The 21,483-nt window shown below is 49.1% G+C and overlaps 2 protein-coding genes across 3 annotated transcripts; both read left to right on the top strand.

Annotated features, from left to right (window-relative positions):
* Positions 1 to 219: 219 nt before the first annotated feature.
* Chchd2 (coiled-coil-helix-coiled-coil-helix domain containing 2) lies at positions 220 to 5,422 on the top strand. Its single transcript, XM_028870171.2, has 4 exons — positions 220 to 361; positions 2,972 to 3,221; positions 4,596 to 4,746; positions 5,174 to 5,422. The coding sequence occupies exons 1-4, from the start codon at positions 312 to 314 to the stop codon at positions 5,182 to 5,184; spliced, it is 462 nt and encodes a 153-aa protein (XP_028726004.1). The 5' UTR covers positions 220 to 311; the 3' UTR covers positions 5,185 to 5,422.
* Positions 5,423 to 7,741: 2,319 nt separating this feature from the next.
* On the top strand, positions 7,742 to 21,476 carry Phkg1 (phosphorylase kinase catalytic subunit gamma 1). Of its 2 annotated transcripts, XM_028870172.2 has the most exons (10): positions 7,742 to 7,934; positions 10,521 to 10,637; positions 11,077 to 11,255; positions 11,653 to 11,707; positions 15,533 to 15,598; positions 17,480 to 17,643; positions 18,897 to 18,987; positions 19,127 to 19,280; positions 20,148 to 20,273; positions 20,854 to 21,476. In XM_028870172.2, exons 2-10 carry the CDS (start codon positions 10,555 to 10,557, stop codon positions 21,103 to 21,105), a joined length of 1,170 nt encoding a protein of 389 aa, XP_028726005.1. In that variant the 5' UTR covers positions 7,742 to 7,934; positions 10,521 to 10,554; the 3' UTR covers positions 21,106 to 21,476. The 2 variants fall into 2 exon arrangements, with proteins under 2 accessions (XP_028726005.1, XP_028726007.1); XM_028870174.1 differs by lacking the exons at positions 7,742 to 7,934; positions 10,521 to 10,637; positions 11,653 to 11,707 and having other exon boundaries at positions 11,172 to 11,255.
* Positions 21,477 to 21,483: the final 7 nt, after the last annotated feature.

Below are 21,483 nucleotides of genomic sequence, written 5' to 3'. Positions count from 1 at the left end.
CCTAACCATCCAGCAGAGAATTCGGGGACAAGATTTGAGGGGGCAACACCAGTAACTTCCGGTTAGCTACTACGGGGCTTGGACGCCAAGGGCCTCACTTCCGTGCGTAAGCCGCAGCATCACGGCGTTCCCCGTGACTGACGTCTTGCTCTTCCAGTGACCTTCAGCGCTCGTGCCTCTCTGGGTTCTGATTGGCTGCGCTCTGAGGACCCGCCTCCCGCCTTCCGCTCTCCTTGGTAGAAGTTGCTGGACAGTCGTGGGCGTTTCGCAGATAGTCGTTTTCTGACTCCCAGAGAGAGTGATCGCTTAGGATGCCGCGTGGAAGCCGAAGCCGCTCTTCCCGGGTGGCCCCTCCGGCCAGGTGAGACCCTCCTGGGGACTGGGGGGTTGAGCGCAGGCGGCCCGGGGCGAGGTTCCACAGCCAGAGAGCGGCGGGTGGTGAGACGGTGCGAGAGATCGGGGAGGGATCCGCGAGAACGACGCCAAAGCGTGACCTTTTTCCTAGACTGCATGGGGGAAGGGCCTTAGAGGACATCGGCTGGAAAGAGGCGGGGAAAGAATGACAGAGTTGAAGCTCTTGGGGTGGTTTGTCTCACCGTGTTTTTGAGGCCCTCGGGCTGGCCTTGAACTTCGTGTAGGCCTCTGGCTGGCCGCCTTTGATTTTCCTGACGCCGCTTACCCACGGATGGGCTTACAGGCTTTAGAGGTCTTTAGAGAAAACAATTTACTTATTTATTTATTCATTTATTTATTTATTGTTGGCATACGGGCCCTCGTGTGGAGAGCCCAGAATTTAGAGTTCTCTCCTCCCACCACTTTGTTCCGGAAGATCTAACAGTGGCCAACGGTCTGTTGAGACGTCTACCACGTGAAGATAAAGTAGCAAATTGTTGACAGCATCCAGATTCCAGATGACCCACTTACGGGGGCGGGGGAGATAGTAGAAAGTTAAAAATTGTGGCCATACTGGGAGGGAACCAGAGTGCTGTGTAAATGGTATGGGAATGTCCCATCTACCACCAAGATAGTCCCGTTCCCCCATGCCTCTGTCTCCACACAGGCAAGACTTGCCACCAGTTGAAGCCTAGCGGAACTATCTATGGAGAGACCCTGGCTCTAAAAACGGAAAGAGAAATAAAATTAATAAAAGTTGCAGTTTACATAGGTCACTTCCCCCAATTTTTTTTTTTTTTTCCTTTTTGGATTGGGTTGGTGGTTTATTTTGTTCTTTGAGACAGGGTTTCACTGTGGCCCTGGCTGTCCTGGAACTCAGAGATCCACCTGCCTCTGCCTCCTGAATGCTGGAATTCAAGGTGTGGGCCACCCTACCATACCCAGCTGACTATGTATGTTTGTGTACCAGTGTGAAGGTCACAGGGCAACTTGTGGGAGTTGGTTGTTTCCTTCTTTGTGGATTCCAGGGATCGAACTCAGGTTGTCAGGTTTGGCAGCAAGCACCTTTCCCCAGTGAGGCATTTCATCAGCTCCCCAGCTCTAATTATTTGCTCATTTTTCTGGGGCAGGGTCTCCTTGTGTAGCTCTGGCTGTCCTGGAACTCACTCTGTAGACCACACTGGCCTAGAACTCAAGAGATCCCCCTGCCTCTCCCTCCCAGTGTGCTGGAATTAAAGGCATGTGCTACCACATCTGGCTGGAATGACTGTTCTTTAAAGATACTTTGGGGCATGTGGATACATGAAAATAGTTTACAAAAGAGAGAGAGAGAGAGAATTATACTTGGTTCTTAAAACGTTATAAGCCTGGTGGTGGTGCACGCCTTTATCCCATCACTCTGGAGGAAAAGGCAGGTGGATCTTTTGTGAATATGAGGCCAGCCTGGTCTCCAGAAGTAGTAAGAACACACAAAGAAACCCTCTCTTGAGGGAGTGGGGGGTTGGGCTTAACAAAAGATTAAAGAGGTACAGTGCTATATATGTATACAATCAGTTGTGAGATCAAGTTCCTGTAGTTCTCTTGCATGAAGGTGGTATGGATATTTAAAGGTTTAAAATGATGCCAGGCAGTTGTGGCACACGCCTTTAATTCCAGTACTTGGGAGACAGGGCCAGTTCCAGGACAGCCAGGGCCGTACAGAGAAACCATGTCTCCAAAATCAAGCAAACAGATTTAAAATGAGGCTGGAAAGTTAGCATTATAGTTAAGAGCACCGACCGCTCTTCCAGAGGACACAGGTTTGATTCCCAGCATCCACACGGCCCCTCAAAACCATCTGTAACTCCAGGTCCAGGTGATCCAAAGCCCTCTCCTGACATGCAAGTAGAACACAGACATGCATGCATGTAAACAATCATCCACATAAAATATAACAATAAAATAAGATGATTTAAACTGAAGCCAGGCAGGGTGACAAATGCTTGTAATCTCAGCACTGGGTGAGGCTGATGTAGGAGGAGTCACAGGTTCAGAGCTACTGCTGTTTTGGCTAGGGTGTTGGGTTGGTTGGTTTTGGGTTTTGAGAGGAGGGTATCCTTTCTCAGGCTGGCCTTAATCACAGTGTAGAACAAGGATGGCAGTAGATACGCCAGAGTGTATGGTGAAAAGCCCACAAGGAATGCTGAGAGCAGGAGAAATAGAATTCCCCAGCGAGAGCATACCCATTAGTTATCCAGTACCAAGAGGCCAGCCCTGAAAACATACATACAAGTAACAGCAGCCTGGGGCCGGTTATTTGAAGTCATCAAAGAGGGGTCTATATATGGGAGGGGGTTTGGAGGGAGGAAAGGCAAGGGAGAAATGTTGTGATTATTATATCTGGAAAACTAATAAAATAGAAGAGGAAGAAATCACTGTGTCACTGAGATGACTTTGGCCTGTTGATTCTTCCTGTCTGTAACAGCCCAGTGCTGGTATTACAGGTGTGGCCACCGAACCTGGCTTGTTGCATTTCTTCAGTGAATTCCAGAGCCATTTGGAAGTGGGCACTGACGGGTTTTGTTCTTCTCTTCCCTAGCCGGGCCCCTCCGATGAGGGCTGCTCCCAGACAAGCACCTGCAGCTCATCCTCCAGCAGCAGCTGCCCCATCTGCAGTGGGCTCCCCTGCCGCTGCCCCCAGGCAGCCAGGCCTGATGGCCCAGATGGCCACCACTGCAGCTGGTGTGGCTGTGGGCTCCGCAGTGGGGCACACCCTGGGTCATGCCATCACTGGGGGCTTCAGTGGAGGTGGTAATGCTGAGCCCGCGAGGCCTGATATCACTTACCAGGTAAGATTGGGGCAGCTTTTCCTTTCTGTGTTTTTTTTTTTCTGAGAAAACTTCTGGGCAGCTGGCAAGCATCTTTTATGTAGGACCCTGTGTTTAATTTTAGGATCCACAACTTTAAGTACAAAGTAGTGTGCCCCCCACCACCACGACCTTTTTTTAGTGAAGGTTGCTAGGGGTATGGCTCAGTGAATAAGCACTTATTCTGAACCTGTGGGGACCTGAGTTCAAATCCCATAAACCCACAAAAAGTCAGGCATAGCCATCCATATCTGTAAGTCCTGCATCGTGGAGGGGAGACAAGCAGATCCCACAGCCTGGCTGGCTGGCAGATGAAATGACTGGTTTCAGTGAGAGGCTCTGCCTCAAGACAATAGGATGGAGAGAGGCAGAGGGAAAGCACCCCATGTCTTGGTTGGCCTCCCTGTGGGGACACCCACACACACACTCATGTGGGGGCATCACACACAAAAGCCACATGGCGTCGTTTGAGTTAGACCCTTAGGCGAGCATCAGCAAGTAGAACAGACTAGAATTATAACAGTCTAGCCCACCCTACTATAAGATGGCCATTTTCCCCTTTAGATGATTTTTGTTTTGGAGAGGATCTCACTCAAGCTAGCCTTGAACTCATGGCAATCCTCCTGCCTTGGTTGTTACAGGTTTTTCTTGACTACACTTATTCTGGATTCCTATTGGTTCACTTGGGGACAAAGTCTTCAGTGTGGGACCCAAGCTGGCTTCACGCTTGTAGCAGTCTTCTGGGTTGGCTTCTCAAGTGTGGGAGTTACAGCCATGGAGTTACTCAGAGGCCTGGCCTTTGAGTTCAGTCTTGGTGACATAATCACAAGTCCCTTTCATAGCTCTATGACCCCTTCCCTGCTATTTTTTGCCCCCCCCCCCCATATGTGGCTTTTCCCTTCTAAGAAGCATGTAATTTCTTGAAATCTGGTGTATCTGAAATTTTCATCCATCTCTTTCCCATAATAGTCCTATTTTTTCTTAAGAATGGTTCACTCTCTGGTATATATGTTTGTAGTGTTGGGGATCAAACCCAGGGCCAAGTACACACACAGTCTTATATTGAATCCCTAGCCAGGTTTGTTGTTTGTTTTCATATAGTTATTTATTTGTTTGTTTCTGTAGCCTTGGGTGATCTGGAACTAGTTCTGTATGCCAGGCTGGCCCTGAACTCACAGAGATCCATCTACTTCTACCTCTGAGTGCTGGGATTAAAGGCGTGTACCACTGCCACCGCCTGTCTGTTTTTTTTGTTTTTTAATTTTTTACTTTGTGTTTACAATGTTGGGGTTAAGTCCAGAGCCTTGTGTGTACTGAGCAAACTTTTCAGGAGTACCTAATGTTGTGTCTTGGCAGGAGCCCCAGGGAACTCAGCCTGTGAACCAGCAGTCTTTTGGGCCTTGCTCTCTTGAGATCAAACAGTTTCTGGAGTGTGCCCAGAACCAGAGTGACGTCAAGCTCTGCGAGGGCTTCAATGAGGTTTTGCGGCAGTGCAGAATTGCAAATGGTAGGTGACCTGTCCATCTGCTCAGAGTGATGGGACTGAACCCTGTGGGGTGTTGGAGCTAAGTCCCCAAGTAGAACTCCTGACTAGGCTTCCTGGAGGGTTGGCAATCACACTGTTTCTGTCCTTTCCCTTGTAATTTCAGCAGTTTGCTGTTCATTACAATGCTTGTTTTCCGGTTTTCTATGATGGGGGACGGGGAGGGGGTGGGGATGACCTTGTCCAAAATGGTTAGAACTCTTCGTTGGCTACCCAAATGGCTAAATTTCTGTTTCAGGCCTTCGTCTCTAGAAACGCATGCACCATGTCTTAGTTGTGCCAAGGGTGGAATTGAAGTTTGGTTGAAGGAAAGACTTAAATGTCTTGGAAAAGAAAACAGTGTCTCTGAGCATGATTGGGTATCTTCTAACTTAATCTTTTCTTTGAACAGGTTTGATCTAATCAAGAAGTTGACACTGAAGAGATTGAAATGGGCTCTACATGATTGACAGTGCACGTGTGGACCCTGACCAAACCTTCCTTCTAACAGCTCCATTGCTCGAGAACAGCTATTAAAGAGTTCTAATGTGTAGATATTCACCGAGGCTTGTAGTAGTGTGGAGACTGGGCAAGTGATGGCCTCCTGAACCAACTGTGTTGTGTTTTGTGAGTTAATGAAAATAAAGTTGTTTTCTTCTGAGGTGTGGTAGTGTCCTTATTGTAGGGTCATAAGTTACGTGTGTTTGCTCAACATAATGGAGTTTGTACAAGAGCACAGTTATATCAGCATGCCTCTAGGTTTGTCTAGTCCAGTGGTTCTCAACCTTCCTAATGCTGGACCCTTCCTCGTGTCCTGGTGACCCCCAACATAAAATTATTCCATTGCTACTTCATAAAGCTCACCAGTCATGCTGCTCATTTAAATGGTTTTAGCTGCTGCAGGCCCAGGGTCCCATAAAGCTTACTTCTCCACAAGGCTGCATAGCCATGTGAAACCCTGCAGGTAAGCACACCCACCTTTTGGTTTGTATTCCTATAGCAAAGAGGTCCTGTGCCACACTGGGGTCAGAGCATGGCCTCACATTCTTAAGCACTTGGCACAGAGTACAACTTTTGAGAGCAGGGTACATCCTTGAGTACTTTTTTTTTCAATTTCAAAAAACACTGGTTCTCAAAGGATTTTTGTTTCTGCCAGAGGCTTATTTACAAGTTTTTTGTTTGGTGCGTGAGTGTTTTGCCTGGATGTGTATAAGTGCACTGTGTGTGTGTGTGTGTGTGTGTGTGTGTGTGTGTGTGTGTGTGTAGTACCCTCAGAGGCCAGAAAACTAGCTCCCCTGGAACTGGAGTTGGCAAACAGTTGCGAGTATCCATGTGGGTGCTAGAAACGACCTGAGTTCCGCAAGAGGAGACAGTGCCCCTAATCACTGAACCGTATCTTTAGCCCCTACATTTCCATATGGGGTCTTTTGTTTTCAAGGCAGAGTTTCTCTATGTAATAGCCTTCCTGTCCTGGAATTCACACATCTGCCTGCCTCTTCTGCTTGAGTGCTGGGACTAAAGGTCTGCATCACAGTCTTATTTAACCCTCTAATGGAAAAGATGGTAGATTTTTGTTTACTTTTACCACATGCTTAATGATGTGTTAGGGAATGGGTGTGATCCTTAGTGACAGCATGTGGCAGCATGCTTGCCTAGCATTCAGCAGGCTCTGGGGACTACCTTCAGCCGTGCCAGTGGTTAGATGAGTTTTATGGGATGGGGCTCCTGTGGCCACATCATTACAGTGTGTCACAGCACTAAGCTGGCTGAAGCCTTTTTTGTTGCCCTTTGAGATAGGGTTTCTTTAGGTAGTCCAGATTGGCCTAACTGGTTGTCGTCCTGCATCAGCCTCCTAATGCAGGCATTAGAGACTGTGCTGCCATCCACGGTTTACTCCATACTCCATAAAGGTGTTTTCTCTGCAGTTTAGATATTTTACTTGCAACACTAGGCTAAACCCACACCTGTCTGCGCTTGGTATTGAACCCAGCACCTCAGGAAAGCTTTGTCACAGGGCTCCAAACTCTAGCCCTTTCTCAGGGATTGCTCCAGGTTTAAACCAAACTGGGCATGGTGGTACATGTAATCCCAATACTTGGGAAGCAGGCAAGAGGATTGCCACAAGTTTGAGCCAGTCTGTCTCCGCGTGGGTGAGTCAAATGTGCTGAATCGGAGGAGAAACACAAGGTTACTGTCATGGCTGGTGGTGCACACCTGAAATCCCAGCACACAGGCAGAGGCAGGAGTGTGAATTTGAGGGTAGTCAGAGCTGTGTAGCAAGACTCTAAAAACAACTGCTTTCCTTTCAAAGGTGGTGTTGCCAGGCCCTAGAGATGGATGCCTCGTGTTGTGCACCTGGGTTGTTTCCAGACTCATACACTGGCTCCCAACAGTCTATAACGCCAGTTCCAGGGGGTCCAATGCCCTCTTCTGACCTCTGAGGGTATAAGGCATTTCTGTGGTGCACATACATACTGCCAGCAAAAGATTCATACACATAAATCTTCAACAACAGCTAGAGAACTGGCCCGTCCAGTAAGGTCATATACTGCCTTTCCAGAGTTTGTTTCTGGCACCAACATCAGGTAGCTAAAACCACATATAACTCCAGCTCCAGGGAAATCCAACACCTGGCCTCCCCAGGCACCTGCACCCCTGTGCACACATACACATAATTAAAAAAACAAAAACGGAGCCAGGCGGTAGTGGCAGACGCCTTTAATCCCAGCACTGGGGAGACAGAGCCAGGCAGATCTCTGTGAGTTCGAGGCCAGCCTGGTGTGCAAAGTGAGTTCCAGGAAAGGCGCAAAGCTACACAGAGAAACCCTGTCTCGGAAAAAAACAAAACAAAACAAAAAACAGGCTTTGCTTGCTCCCAAGCCACTTGTGCATTCCCCAGCGTCCACCAGGTGGCACCCTTGATGCAGTTCTGCCCCAGGCCTATCCCTCCTGGACCTTGGCCTACATCCCGGGTCTGCAGTTGTGGTTTATTTTTGGCAGGCCAGCCTTCCATCACCAAGTACCAAGTCCCAGGAGAGGAGAAAGATAGCAACTCCAACCACAAGTGTCTGCCCAGGACACAGCTCCAGCCCTCCGTGGTCCCCTGTCTCCCAAGGGCTCCAGGACCTGGGAACTCTTGTCACTTTGATTCAAGAGCCTACCAGGACATAACGGTGAGTAGCGAGGCAGCATTTGGGGAGCAGCGGGGTTTTGAGGCAAAGACGGAAAGCCTCAAATCTGTTTGACCCATTTCTCCTCAGACCTGGGAGAGTGTGGGTTCTCAGAGCACCTGTCTGTCAGGCAGTTGCCTACAGATCGTGTGCCTGGTTATGCTGTTTAACTAGCTTTCTGGAAGGGACAGTAGGCTCCAAACCATTGGACCACCTACTCTTATTTAGAACCTCCCCCTCCCCCGCAGGGAGTCTTGGGACAAGTGTAACGGGTGAATAAAACAGTAAATAGAGACCCGTTGTTGGCTCCAGCCAAGTCTTAAGAGCTTTGGGGTGGGGGGCAGTGTCAGGGGGATGGACACACACACACATTAGCAGAAAATGTGAGTACAGGCAGAATTTGGCCGGCCTGGTTCAGGATGGCATCCTGGTATGGGCCCAGAATGGCTCTGTACCCTTGCAAGGGATCTGGTGTGGCGGTCATAATAAGTGAGGGGCAGGGATGTCCATTTTGGGGTTTTCAGGCTTGTCGAGGGGGCACTAACAACTTTCTGTTGGCTGTTGATGTGGACAGGCCAGGTTCCTGCTATTGGCAAAGCAGACGATTGTTATTCTAAACCTTCTTCTGGTAACCAGGCACCCAGTAGCTGGGACACCAAGAGCCAGCTTGAGGCAGCCAGGACTGCGGCTTGGCTGGTCAGCAGATTGGGAGACCAGGCCTTTTTGGGCTCGCAGAAGTGGACCAGAAGCGCGTGCCTGTTGCCTGCTTGCCTCTTCCTATTGCTGGGGGATTTTCTACCTTTCTCAAACCCTGGGTCTGAAGCAGGAGTTCAGTTTCCTGGTAGGAGCCTCTATGTTCCTGTGACACCATGGACCCGATTATCTTCTCCACATCCAAGCTTGACCACACTGACTCTGGTGGCTGAGTGCTCGCCTACCATGTGCAAGGCTCTGGGTTCTATCCCCAGCACCTAAAAATAAAAATAAGAGAGCAGGGACGTGATGGCGCACAGCTTTAATCCCAGCACTAGGGAGGCAGGGACAGGTGGATCTCTGAGTTCAAGGCCAGCCTGGGCTACAGAGTGAGTTCCAGGACAGCCAGGGCTACTCAGAGAAACCCTGTCTCAAAAACCAAAAGTAAATAAATAAAAATAAAGAGGAGTTACTGACTCATGCCAGGTGTGGAGGCACATGCCTTTAATGCCAGCACTTGGGAGGAAGAGGCATGTGAATCTCTATGAGTTTTAGGCCAGCCAGGACTGCATAGTGAGACCCTGTCTCAAAAGAAAAAAAAAAGAATTTACTGTATTGTCCACACTGCTCCAGGACTACTCAGGGCTTACTGGCCATTGTTAGGCACGATCTAGGGCATTCCATCTGCTAAGGCCTGTGCCAATGGATCACCTGTTCATTGAATTATACTCAGCAATTACCACACACTTGTGCTGAGCAGAGGGCACCAAGGCATCTAGCAGAGGGCATCTGTCTAATGGGAGGTGATACTAGAGGCTGAGACCCACAATCCCTCACCCAGTTCTGATACAGTGCTTGGCTTTCTTTTGTAAGATTTTTGATTTTATGTGTATGGGTGTTTTGTCTGTATACTACTTGTATGGCTGGCCCCACGGAGGCCAGAAGAAGATACCAGATCCCCTGGAACTAGAATTATAGATGATTGCAAGCTGCCATGTGGGTGCTAGGATTTGAACCGGGGTCCTCTGGTGAAAGAGCAGCCAGTGCTTTTAGTTACTGAGTTTTTTTTTTTTTTTTTTTTTTTTTTTTTTTTTTTTTTTCTCTCTCGAGACAGGGTTTCTCTGTGTAGCTTTGCGCCTTTCCTGAAACTAACTTGGTAGCCCAGGCTGGCCTCGAACTCACAGAGATCCGCCTGGCTCTGCCTCCTGAGTGCTGGGATCAAAGGCGTGCGCCACCACTGCCCGGCTTAGTTACTGAGTTTTATTTCCAGTATTCACCTTCCCTTTTTTTTTTTTAAAAAAAATGATACAAGGTCTCATGTATCAGTTTACTGATCTAGGTCTCCTGGCTGGCGTAGAACTTACTATGTAGACCAAGTTGGGCACTTGGCCTTTGTTTGTTTACTTTTTTTGGTGTGTGTATTTTGTTTTGTTTTCAAGACAGGGTTTCTCTGTGCAGCCCTAGTTGTCCTAGAACTCGTTCTGTAGACCAGGCTGGCCTCAAACTCACAGAGATCCACCTGCCTCTGCCTCCTGAGTGCTGGGATTAAAGGCATGGGGGCCACTGCCCCCCCCCCACTCTATATGCTTTTTTAAAAAAATCATAAAAAAGAAAAAGAGACAGGCCCTGGTTGCCCACGCCTTTAATCTCAGCACTTGGGAGGCAGAGGCAGGAAGGTCTCTGAGTTTGAGGCCAGCTTGGTCTACAAAGTGAGTTCCAGGACAGCCTGGGCTACACAGAGAAACCCTGTCTCAAAAAAAAAAAAAAAGAAAGAAAGAAAAAGTAAGAAAGAAAGAAAGAAAGAAAGAAAGAAAGAAAGAAAGAAAGAAAGAAAGAAAGAAAGAAAAAGAGGAGGGAGGGTGGGGAGCTGAGTGCTGCTTTCTGTACCCTTTTCAGAGGCCCTTGGAATCCCCCTGAGACCCACCTGAGCATGACCCGGGATGAGGCCCTCCCTGACTCCCATTCTGCACAGAGCTTCTATGAGCACTATGAACCCAAGGAGATCTTGGGCAGGTAAGACCTGGCCCTCCCGCGGAAATCCTGACCTCAGCTCTGTGATCAGAAAGATTGTCGCCACCCCAGCCCTGGCCCCATTTCTGTCCCTCTTGGGTGGGAAGGGAAGTATGTGTTTTAACACCGGGAAGAACATCTGTACCTTTTATTTACTGATTGATTTTATTGTTATTTTATGAGCATGAGGGTTCTGCTGGTATGTTTGTGCACCACATACATGTCTGGTGTCCTTACAGGTCAGAAGTGGGTGTCGGATCCCCTGGAATTTCAGACGGTTGTTAGTAGCTGTGTGGGTGCTGGGAACTGAACCCGGGTCCTCTGAAAGAGCAACAAGTGTTCTGGATTGCAGAGCTTTCTCTCTAGTCCCTGTCCTGCCTTTGGTAAGGGACTCCCCTGAAGTGTGGGGTCCCGAGACCATCTATCTGTTCTCTGCCCACAGGGGGGTCAGCAGCGTGGTGAGGCGCTGTATCCACAAACCTACATGCCAGGAATATGCAGTAAAGATCATCGACATCACAGGCGGAGGCAGCTTCAGCTCTGAGGAGGTGCAGGAGCTCCGGGAAGCCACACTGAAGGAGGTGGACATCCTGCAGAAGGTCTCGGGACACCCCAACATCAGTGAGTGGATCCTCCCAGCCCCGCTACCTACCCCTGGCGCAAGCCATGGCCGTGTGCTTTGTAGTGATTCTGCCCTAACAGCCCAAGTCAGGGCACAGGAGCCATCTTGTGACCCGCTATACCCATCTATCTTCACCTGACGCTCGGTGGCTCTGCCAGCCCATTGTCGCAGCTCGAGGCCACAGGTGCCACCCTCGCTACTCAGACAGGGTGGGTATAGACAGGTTGGGAGTGGGTGCAGTTGAGGAACGGGTCCTTCCCACACCTCAGTGATTGTCCTGGAAGCCCATCACATTCCCACTCCTACCTTTGAAGCCAGCCTGTCTGGTCCCTGTGCCCTGTGGCCCCTGCCAAGGCCCCTCTGCTCCTTGAGACCAGCTAGCCTTTTCCATTTCAGTACAGCTGAAGGACACTTACGAGACCAACACTTTCTTCTTCTTGGTATTTGACCTGTAAGTACCCAACCCTGGAGCCACCATTACCCTGGGGCTTAGGAAGCCCTCCACGGGTCCCTGCCAGGTTGTCAGGGGGCCAACATCAGTTCTCCAACCAACGTGATGAAATGCCAGCCAAAATCAACAGTTGATTCAGGGCCACTCTGCCAGGTTTGAAACCTAGGATACCACTTATGGATGGGTTTTGTGTGTGTGTGTGTCTCTCTGTGTGTGTGTGTCTGTGTATACATTGGGTTTTTTGTTTGTTTGTTTTTGGTTTTTCGAGACAGGGTTTCTCTGTGTGGCTTTGGCGTCTTTCCTGGATCTCACTCTGTAGACCAGGCTGGCCTGGAACTCACAGAGATCCGCCTGCCTCTGCCTCCCAAGTGCTGGAATTAAAGGTGTGTGCCACCACTGCCCGGCTTATTTCTTAATTTAAGAAATTTCTTTTAGACAGGGTCCTTTTGGGTAGCTTTGGACTTGCTATGTAGACCAAGTTGGCCTTAAATTCACACAGATCCACCTGCATCTGACTCCCGAATGCTGGGATTAAAGGGGTGTGCCACCATGCCTGGTTTCAATTTGATTATGAGGACTGAACCCAGGGCCTTGCACTTGCTAGGCAAGCGCTCTACCACTGAGCTAAATCCCCAACCCCTGATTATATGTTTCTTAGACTATATGTTTTTTTGTTTGTTTGTTTGGTTGGTTGGTTAGTTGGTTGGTTTTTCAAGACAGAGTTTCTCTGGGTAGCTCTGGCTGTCCTGGAACTCTGTAGCCCAGGCTGGCCTCCAACTCACAGAGATCCGCCTGCTTCTGTCTCCCAAGTGCTGGCATCAAAGGTGTGTGCACCACCGTTTGGCCCTTTCTTCCTTTCTTTTCTTGTCCTTTCTTTTCTTGGGAGGCAACATCTCTCTCTTTTTTTTTTTTAATAATTTTTTAAAGATTTATTTATTTATTATGTATACAGTGTTCTGCCTGTATGTATCCCTGCAGAAGAAGGAGCCAGAATCTCATTACAGATGGTTGTGAGCAGCCATGTGGTTGCTGGGAATTGAACTCAGGACCTCTGGAAGAACAGCCAGTGCTCTTAACCTCTGAGCCATATCTCCAGCCCTGCAACATCTCTTTAGGAAGGCCAGACTGCTGTGGGACTTGCTCTTAGCCCAGGCTGACCTTGAATTCCTGATCCTCCTGCTTCAGCCTCTACAGTGCTGAAATTACAGGCATGACCACCAGCCCTGGTACTCGTTGGTCTCTGGGGATGAGTTGAGGGAGGAAAGAGTGGGAGGAGGCTGCAGGGGTATGGGAGGGAGAAGTCAGTGGTTGAGATGACATTTTGTTGTTCAAAGACCGGTATCATCACTGTGTTTGCGCCAACAGGATGAGGAGGTCCTTGTCACTAAGCATCAAATATGAACACAAACCTGGCATAGCGGCACACTCTTGTAGTCTCAGCTCTCAGAAACCGAGACAGGAGAGTGACTTCAAGTTCATGGCCAGCCAGGGAGTATCAGCCCAGCCTGGGCTATCCAACAAGACTCTGTCTTAAAAAACCAAAATGGAGTGAGCAATGATAACTACACAAAGTGCATGTGAAGGGTGCGCTGGAGACTTGTGATCAGTTTTTATTTGAAAAAAACATGTGCCAGGTGGGGGTGATACACACCTTTGAGAGGCAGAGGCAGGCAGTTCTCTGAGTTTGAGGCCAGCCTGGACTATAGAGTGAGTTCCAGGACACAAAAACCCTATCTCAAAAAAAACCCCAAATAATAATAATAATTATGATGCTGATGAAGGAAGGAAAGAAAAAAGGGAAGGAAGGAAGGAAGGAAGAAAGGAAGAAGGAAAGAAAAGAAAGGGAAAAGAAAGAAAATAAAAAATTTCCTCCAAGCATGGTGGTGCAGGCCTTTAATCCCAACACTTGCAAGGCAGAAGATGGTGAATCTCAGGGCCTGTCTGGTCAACAGTGAATTCCAGGCCAGTCAGAGTATATACAAAGACCCTATCTCAAAAACAAAAAGAAACAAACAAAAGAAGGGTGTGTGTGGGAGGGGAGGGAGAACAGGAGGGTAGAGGGGAGGAGGGAGAGGAGATTGCTTTTCAAAGCTGGGCTTGGTGGTGGCACATCTCTGCAAGGCCAGCACTTGGGAGGCTGAGGCAAAAGATCAAAAGCTTGAAGCCGGTTTGTGCTACATAGCCACACCATGTCTAGAAAACAAAACCCTCAAAACACTCAATTCAGTCTTTTTAGCTTTCTGATCTAGAACGTGGTCGATGCTAGAGCCATCTAGTTTTACTCTGTAGGGCTCCTCGGGACACCAGTAAAAATAGCGTCTCCAAACCACCTCTCTAAAGGTTAAAGACATTTGAGCTGCCCCCAAAAGGTCATGCAGGACAGAACCCTGTGGATACAGCAGGGATGGCCGCAGCTGGGCCGGGGAGGGAGCCTAGGAGCCCATCCTGTGGTTAAATAGGAAAAGATAAAACTGGGTACTGTGGCACAGTCCTATAATCCAAGCACTCAGGAGGGTGAGGCAGGAGGATTATTGCTATGGCTTTGAGGCTAGCCTGGGTAGCAGTGTGAGACCCGATCTCAAATTCTTATATAAGTAATAAGGAGAAGAAAGGAAACAGAAAATATTGAAGGGCTCAGCAGCCACAATAGGAAATGTTTCAACAGTAGAAACATTGTTTTCTCACGTAAATCCTGTCCTTAAACTAACTGTGACATACCGAGGAGTAAAGACACCGTGTGTTGGCTAGTTGTATGTCAACTTGACACAAGCTAGAGCCACTGGAGAGGAGGGAGCCTCAACTGAGAAAAATGCCTCCCTAAAATCCAGCTGCAGCTAAGCCTATAGGGCATTTTCAAGTGCTGGGGTTAAAGGCCTTCGCCACCAGGACTGGCCTGTCCCTCCATTATTTAAACCATTTATTTTTGTTACCTTTAGCTATATGTAGGTGTGTGTGTGTATCTGCATGTGGGTATGTGCAAGCGAGTGCAGGGGCCTGTGGAGGCCAGAGGCCGTTTTGAATCCCCTGGAACTGGAGTTATAGACAGGAGTAGCTTGACCTGGGTGCTGGGAACCAAACCCAGGTCCTCCAGAAGAACAGCAAGTGCTCTTAACTGCTGAGCCATCTCTCCAACCCCCGTTTCTATTTTTTGAGACAGGGTTCCATGTAGCCCAGGCTGTCCTCCAACTCACTATGTAGCTGAGGCTGGTCTTGAATTCCTGATTCTCTGGCTGCCATTTACCAAGTACTAGGATTACGGGTTTATGTCGCCACCCAGTGGCTCTTCTCACGTACTGGGCAAACTTGGCTTCCCCAACACTTACACTGTTGACCCTTTCTATTTGCTTTCTGACAGAATTTCCCAAGTCTTCTCTTTCTTTTTCTTTTCTTTCTTTCTTTCTTTTTGTTTTTTTTTTTTTCGAGACAGGGTTTCTCTGTGTAACTTTGGAGCCTGTCCTGAAACTGCTCTGTAGCTCAGGCTGGCCTCGAACTCACAGAGATCCACCTGGCTCTGCCTCCTGAGTGCTGGGATTAAAGGCGGACGCCGCTGACGCCGCCACCCGGCCTCCCAAGTCCTCTTGATCTGGGGTCCTGGGCCAGAGTCTCCCACTCCCAGCGCTGCCAGATCCCAGGGTGCCATGCATTTCCACAGGCAGGGACATTGCATTTTCTCAGCCTCTAGATTTTCTTTCAGTTCTTCCCAGACAACTCCTCTACTCCCTCCCCGGGGTTCCTTCCCTCAGAGGAACAGCCCACCTTGTCTTTGAGGGCATCAGGGTGGGAACACCGTTCTGGGGGCAGGTAAGAAACACTTTGTTCCCACAGGATGAAGAGAGGGGAACTCTTTGACTACCTCACTGAGAAGGTCACCTTGTCTGAGAAGGAAACCAGGTAAGGGGCATGTGCCATCTCCATCCCTTCTCCAAGTAGTAGCGCCGGCACCACAGTGGTCTGGCGGGAGGCCTGGTGTGCATGCTTTAGCGGAGTGACCTACACTAAAAAGAAGCAGAGTGCTTCTGTGATCTCCCAGCTCCTTGGCTCATCTACAGTCTAGAATAATCTAGACTGTCCCAGCCTATCCTGGATCCTCCATTGCCCGTAGTGGGGTTGGTATGTGGGCTTTGGCCTTTCCGCCTCTTCTCCCCGATGAGTGGAAGAGTAAGTGTAGGGCGACGTTCAGTTCTGTCATATGGTAAAAGTTCTGCCCAGTTCTAGAATCAAAAATGAAGCCAGTGTGCCTGGAGAGATGGCTCAGCAGTTAAGAGCACATGTTACTCTTATATTTGTCTTTTTGAGACGGGGTCTCATTATGTAGCCCTGCCTGGCCTGGAACTTGATATGAAGACCAGGCTGACCTTGAACTCACAGAGATCTGCTGCCTCTCTGCCTACAGAGTGCTGGCATTAAACACTTACACTACCACACCTGGCACACTTGCTGTTCTCAGAGGACCCAGGTTCGGTTCCCAGCACCACATGGGTGGCTCACAAATGTTTATAACTGTACTTCTAGAAAATCTGATGTCTTCTGACCACCTGGTCACTTTATGAATGTGGTGTATATATGTATACGCAGGCATACACACATACACACATTAAATAAATAAATACAATCTATTTAAAAAAACAAAAGACAAAAGACAAAAAACAAGGGCTGGAGAGATGGCTCAGAGGTTAAGAGCACTGGCTGTTCTTCCAGAGGTCCTGAGTTCAATTCCCAGCAACCACATGGTGGCTCACAACCATGAGATCTGTAATGAGATCTGGCGCCCTCTTCTGGTGTGCAGGGATTCGTGCAGGCAGAACACTATAAATAAATAAATAAATAAATAAATAAATAAATAAATAAATAAATAAATCTTTAAAAAACCAGAAATCAAAAACAGGCCAGGCAGTGGTGGCACGTGCCTTTAATCCCAACACTCGGGAGGCAAAGGCAGGCAGATGTCTGTGAGTTCAAGGCCAGCCTGGGCTACAGAATGAGATCCAGGAAACAAAAACAAAAAAACAAAAACAAACAAACAAAAAAGATTATTGTGGCCTGGAGAGATGGCTCAGAGGTTAAGAGCACTGACTGCTCTTCCAGAGGTCCTGAGTTCAATTCCCAGCACCCACATGGTGGCTCACAACCATCTGTAATGAGATCTGGCTCCCTCTTCTGGCCTGCAGGCAAACAATAAATAAATAAATAAATCTTTTTTAAAAAAAGATGCTTGAAAAAAGATTATTGTGTGAGAACCCCTATCTTGTAAAAACAACAACAAACAAACAAACAAACAAAAAGCAAAGAAAGCCAATGGGCATGGGCTGGATGTGTGTCTCCGCAGTATAGTGCTAACCCAGCATGCTTAAAGCCCTGACTTCCATCCCTAGTACCTGCGGTAAAATACAAAACAAAAAATTAAAACTGACTGGTAATGAATGTCTGTAATCTCAACAACAAGGAGGCTGAGGCAGGAGGATCATGAGTTCAAGGCTTGCATGAGTTGCACGTGACACCTTGTTTTGAAAAGCAAAAATAGGGTTAGACCATAGTTCAGCGGCTAGAGTGTTTGCCTAGCAAGCAGGAAGCATAAAGTGGCCATGGTGGCACACACCTCTAGTCCCAGCACTCAAAAGGCAGAGGCAGGCAGATCTCTGAGTTCAAGGCCAGCCTGGTCTATAGAGTGAGATCCAGGACAGCCAGGGCTACACAGAGAAACCCTGTCTCGAAAAACAACAACGACAATAAAATAAATAAAAACAAACCATTGCCATGTATGTGCCTCCTCAGGAAGATCATGCGGGCCCTGCTGGAGGTGATCAGCACCCTGCACAAACTCAACATTGTCCATCGGGACCTGAAGCCGGAGAACATCCTTCTAGATGATGACATGAACATCAAGCTCACAGACTTCGGGTTTTCCTGCCAGCTGCAGCCAGGAGAGAGGCTCCGAGGTCTGGTACCATGGCCTTGGCCCGTAGAGGGGCCTCAGAAATGGAAGGGGCCCGAATGTCTCCCCAGAATAAAAACTACCACTTCAAGCCGGGCGGTGGTGGCGCACGCCTTTAATCCCAGCACTCGGGAGGCAGAGCCAGGCGGATCGCTGTGAGTTCGAGGCCAGCCTGGGCTACCAAGTGAGCTCCAGGAAAGGCGCAAAACTACGCAGAGAAACCCTGTCTCGAAAAACAAAACAAAACAAAACAAAAAAAAAAAAAAAAAAAAAAAAAAAAAAAAAACTACCACTTCAGTGGCTGGGGAGATGGCTTGGTGGGTAAAACAGGGTACAGAAGCTTGAGGACCTGAGTTTGAATCCCCAGAGCCCATGTGTCTCCAGCACTGGACAGGTAGCTAGGAGCATCCTTGGGGATTGCTGGCCAGCCAGTCTACCTAAATCAGCCCCTTCCAGGCCAGTGAGAGACCCTGCCTCAAAAACAAGAGGGAGAGCAATCAAGGAAGGCACCTGACATTAACTCTGGTTTTCACATCACACACACACACACACACACACACACACACACACACTTTAAAAAAAATTCCCAGAAATGACTCAGTAGTTAAGAGCATGGGCTGTTCAGAGGACCTAGGTTCCGGTCCCAGCATCCACATTGCTGATCACAACTCTCTGTAACTCCAGTTCCAGGGGATCCCATACCCTGTTCTGGCTTCCTTGGGCACCAGGCACATATGATACACAGATTATGAGTGTAGCCAAGATACTCATATCTATGAATTAAAAAAAAAAGAGAATGTATTCCTTATGTAGAAGACTCAAGTTTCAGTTCCTAGCACACATATAGGGAGACTTTCAAAGCCACCCCTAACTCCAGTTCTAGGGGATCAGACTCTCTCTTCTGGTCGCTGGGCATTTTTACCTATGTGTACATATCCACATACAGATACATACACAATTTAAAATAAAAATGAATCCCAAAAATGTCCTACTTCAGAGGCTAGATGTCTCTTGACTCGAGTCTTCTCCCTACGACTCCGTTGACCTAGGTTCCCACAGCTTGAGTGCCATGCCAGGTGCCTGAATGGACCTAGGAACCCACAGGTGGCTCTCTGAGCCTGTGTACCCTGATGCCACCCTCAGGTGTGGAATAGGAGAAGCCTGTCAAGCGCTCCTCTTGTCCCATCTCTTGGCTTTCTTGGGTAACTTCTCCCGAGGGTTCCTGTCCACCTGCCCTGATAATGACTGTTCCTGCAGAGGTCTGCGGGACTCCTAGTTATCTGGCCCCTGAAATCATCCAGTGTTCCATGGACGACAGCCATCCTGGCTACGGGAAGGAGGTGGACATGTGAGTGACCTGGGTAGATGTGGGAGGTGGTCACAACCGTGGTCCGACCCCAGTGAAACTAGAAACTACAGCCAGCCGCTCCTGCATGCCTCCCCTACCCATGAGGTTAAGTGTGACATGAGACCCTGCCACCCTCCAGGTGGAGCACTGGGGTCATCATGTACACACTGCTGGCTGGCTCCCCACCCTTCTGGCACCGGAAGCAGATGCTGATGCTAAGGATGATCATGGATGGCAAATACCAGTTTGGCTCGCCAGAATGGGATGACTACTCAGACACAGTGAAAGACTTGGTGAGAGGCCATGCCCACCAGCTCCCCGGATGTCAAGGGAGAGGCCAACACCCGACTACGGGAGCATACCCCAGAGTGGAGGAATCTCCAGGAGGGACCCCTCTGAAATTTGTCTCATCGCTGCTACAAAAGATCTAGCAAAAGCTATTTAAGAAGCTGGAGGGATGGCTCAGAGGTTAACAGCACTGATTGCTTTTCTAGAGGTCCTGAGTTCAATTCCCAGCACCCACATGGTAGCTTACAGCCATTCTTAATGAGATGTGGCGCCCTCTTCTGGCCTGCAGGCATACATGGCAGGCAGAACACTGTATACATAATAAATAATTTTTTTTTCTTGGTTGTTTGAGACAGGGTTTCTCTGTGAAACAGTCCTAGCTATCTTGGAACTCACTCTGTAGAATAGGCTGGCCTTGAACTCACAGAGATCCACCTGCCTCTGCCACCCAAGTGCTGGGATTAAAAGCTTGTACCACTACTGCCCAGCTAAATAAATAAATTTTTAAAAAAAAGCTGCTTAAGGAAGGAAAATTTAATTCTGGTTCATGCTTTATGGCTCCAGATGTGTGAGGAGACTGATCACATGGCATCCACAGTCAGGAAGCAGAGAGAGACGGATGCTGGTGCTCGGCTCACTTTCTCCTTTGTATTCAGTCCAGGACCCCAGCCCATGGAATGGAGCCACCCACATTTAGAGTGGAGCTTCCCACCTCCACCCCTCTAACCAACCCCTCACAGACACGTCCGGAGATCTGTTTTCATAGTGGTTCTAAATCCTACCAAGTTGGCAATGAGGATTGACCACCACACCCTGCGCCTTCCAAAACAAAACGCTGTCCCGGTATCCTCCGCGCCTTTCTGTTCTCACAGGTGTCTCGCTTCTTGGTGGTGAAACCCCAGGACCGCTGCTCGGCAGAGGAGGCCTTGGCACACCCTTTCTTCCAGCAGTACGTTGTGGAAGAAGTGCGACACTTCAGTCCCCGGGGCAAGTTCAAGGTACTGAAACTTACCTTGGCCCAGGGGTCTTGGGGGAGGTTGCTGTTTGCTCCTACACCTGCTGACACCAGGCTCCCGGAGCCTTAAACTGTGGGGGATTCTAGAATTGCCCCCTTTTCTTTCCTTTTCTCTCTCTCTCTCTCTCTCTCTCTCTCTCTCTCTCTCTCTCTCTCTCTCTCTCTCTCTCTCTCTCTCTCTCTCTCTCTCTCTCTCTCTCTCTCTCTCTTTGTTTCTCGAGACAGGGTTTCTCTGTGTAGTTCTGGCTGTCCCAGAACTCACTCTGTAGACCACGCTGGCTGGCCTCGAACTCAGAGATCCACCTGGCTCTGCCTCCCGAGTGCTGGGATTAAAGGCGTGCGCCACCACCGCCACCACCGGGCAAATGGCCCCTCTTCTTGTATCCACTGTTCCAAATCAAATTTCTGGTTGCAGGGAATGTCAGACCCACTGACCTTGTTAGCCTAAATCCCGGTAGATTACGTGTGGTCTGGAAATAGGGGTCATCCTGCCGGGCATCCCCAAAGCCACCGTGGGTTTTCTGACAAGCTGGGCTTCGGGTTCTCAGTGATCTCTCCTGCAGGTGATCTGTCTAACCGTGCTGGCCTCGGTCAAGATCTACTACCAGTACCGTCGGGTGAAGCCCGTAACCAGGGAGATCGTCATCCGGGACCCCTACGCCCTGAGGCCCCTACGGAGGCTCATCGACGCCTACGCTTTCCGAATATACGGCCACTGGGTGAAGAAAGGGCAGCAGCAGAATCGGGCTGCCCTCTTCGAGAACACACCCAAGGCAGTGCTCCTCTCCTTGGCCGAGGAGGAGGAGGACTTCTGAGGGGTGGCGGGGCACAGGGGGAGGCAGACAGCAGACACCCCCCGAACTGTGGGGCGTCCCCAAATAGGCCTCAGGGTCGGAGCAGGGGGCCCTACCCTGTGCTCTCTCAAAAGCTTTCCACTAGAAGCTCAGGGCGTTCCCATGAAACAGCGGTAATTACAGCTGGGGCTGGGGGTGGTGGCGCAAGCGCCGGTGGTCCGGAAGCAGTAGGGCCCCAGGTTCCAGGCCAGCCTGGGCAGCTTAGTGGTCAATGTTTCAAATTAAAAATAGGGCTGGGGATGTAACTCCGTGGTGAGTGTAAGGCCCCGAGTTCGATCTCCGGCATGACACACATAAATAAATAAACAAATAAATAAATCCAACGCCCCTGAGGCCGTG

This window comes from Peromyscus leucopus, chromosome 23 (assembly GCF_004664715.2).
Source record: "Peromyscus leucopus breed LL Stock chromosome 23, UCI_PerLeu_2.1, whole genome shotgun sequence".
Classification (NCBI taxonomy): domain Eukaryota; kingdom Metazoa; phylum Chordata; class Mammalia; order Rodentia; family Cricetidae; genus Peromyscus; species Peromyscus leucopus.
Note: the sequence above shows the minus strand (reverse complement) of the source record. Positions and strands in the feature narration are given on the sequence as shown.

Coding starts and splice junctions, on each gene's coding strand:
- Phkg1 (XM_028870172.2), top strand. CDS start 10,555: ATGACCCGGGATGAGGCCCTCCCTGACTCCCATTCTGCACAGAGCTTC. Junction 18,988..19,126: donor TACGGGAAGGAGGTGGACAT/GTGAGTGACCTG, acceptor GCCACCCTCCAG/GTGGAGCACTGGGGTCATCA. Junction 20,274..20,853: donor GTCCCCGGGGCAAGTTCAAG/GTACTGAAACTT, acceptor TCTCTCCTGCAG/GTGATCTGTCTAACCGTGCT.
- Chchd2 (XM_028870171.2), top strand. CDS start 312: ATGCCGCGTGGAAGCCGAAGCCGCTCTTCCCGGGTGGCCCCTCCGGCC. Junction 362..2,971: donor CGGGTGGCCCCTCCGGCCAG/GTGAGACCCTCC, acceptor TCTCTTCCCTAG/CCGGGCCCCTCCGATGAGGG. Junction 3,222..4,595: donor GGCCTGATATCACTTACCAG/GTAAGATTGGGG, acceptor GTGTCTTGGCAG/GAGCCCCAGGGAACTCAGCC.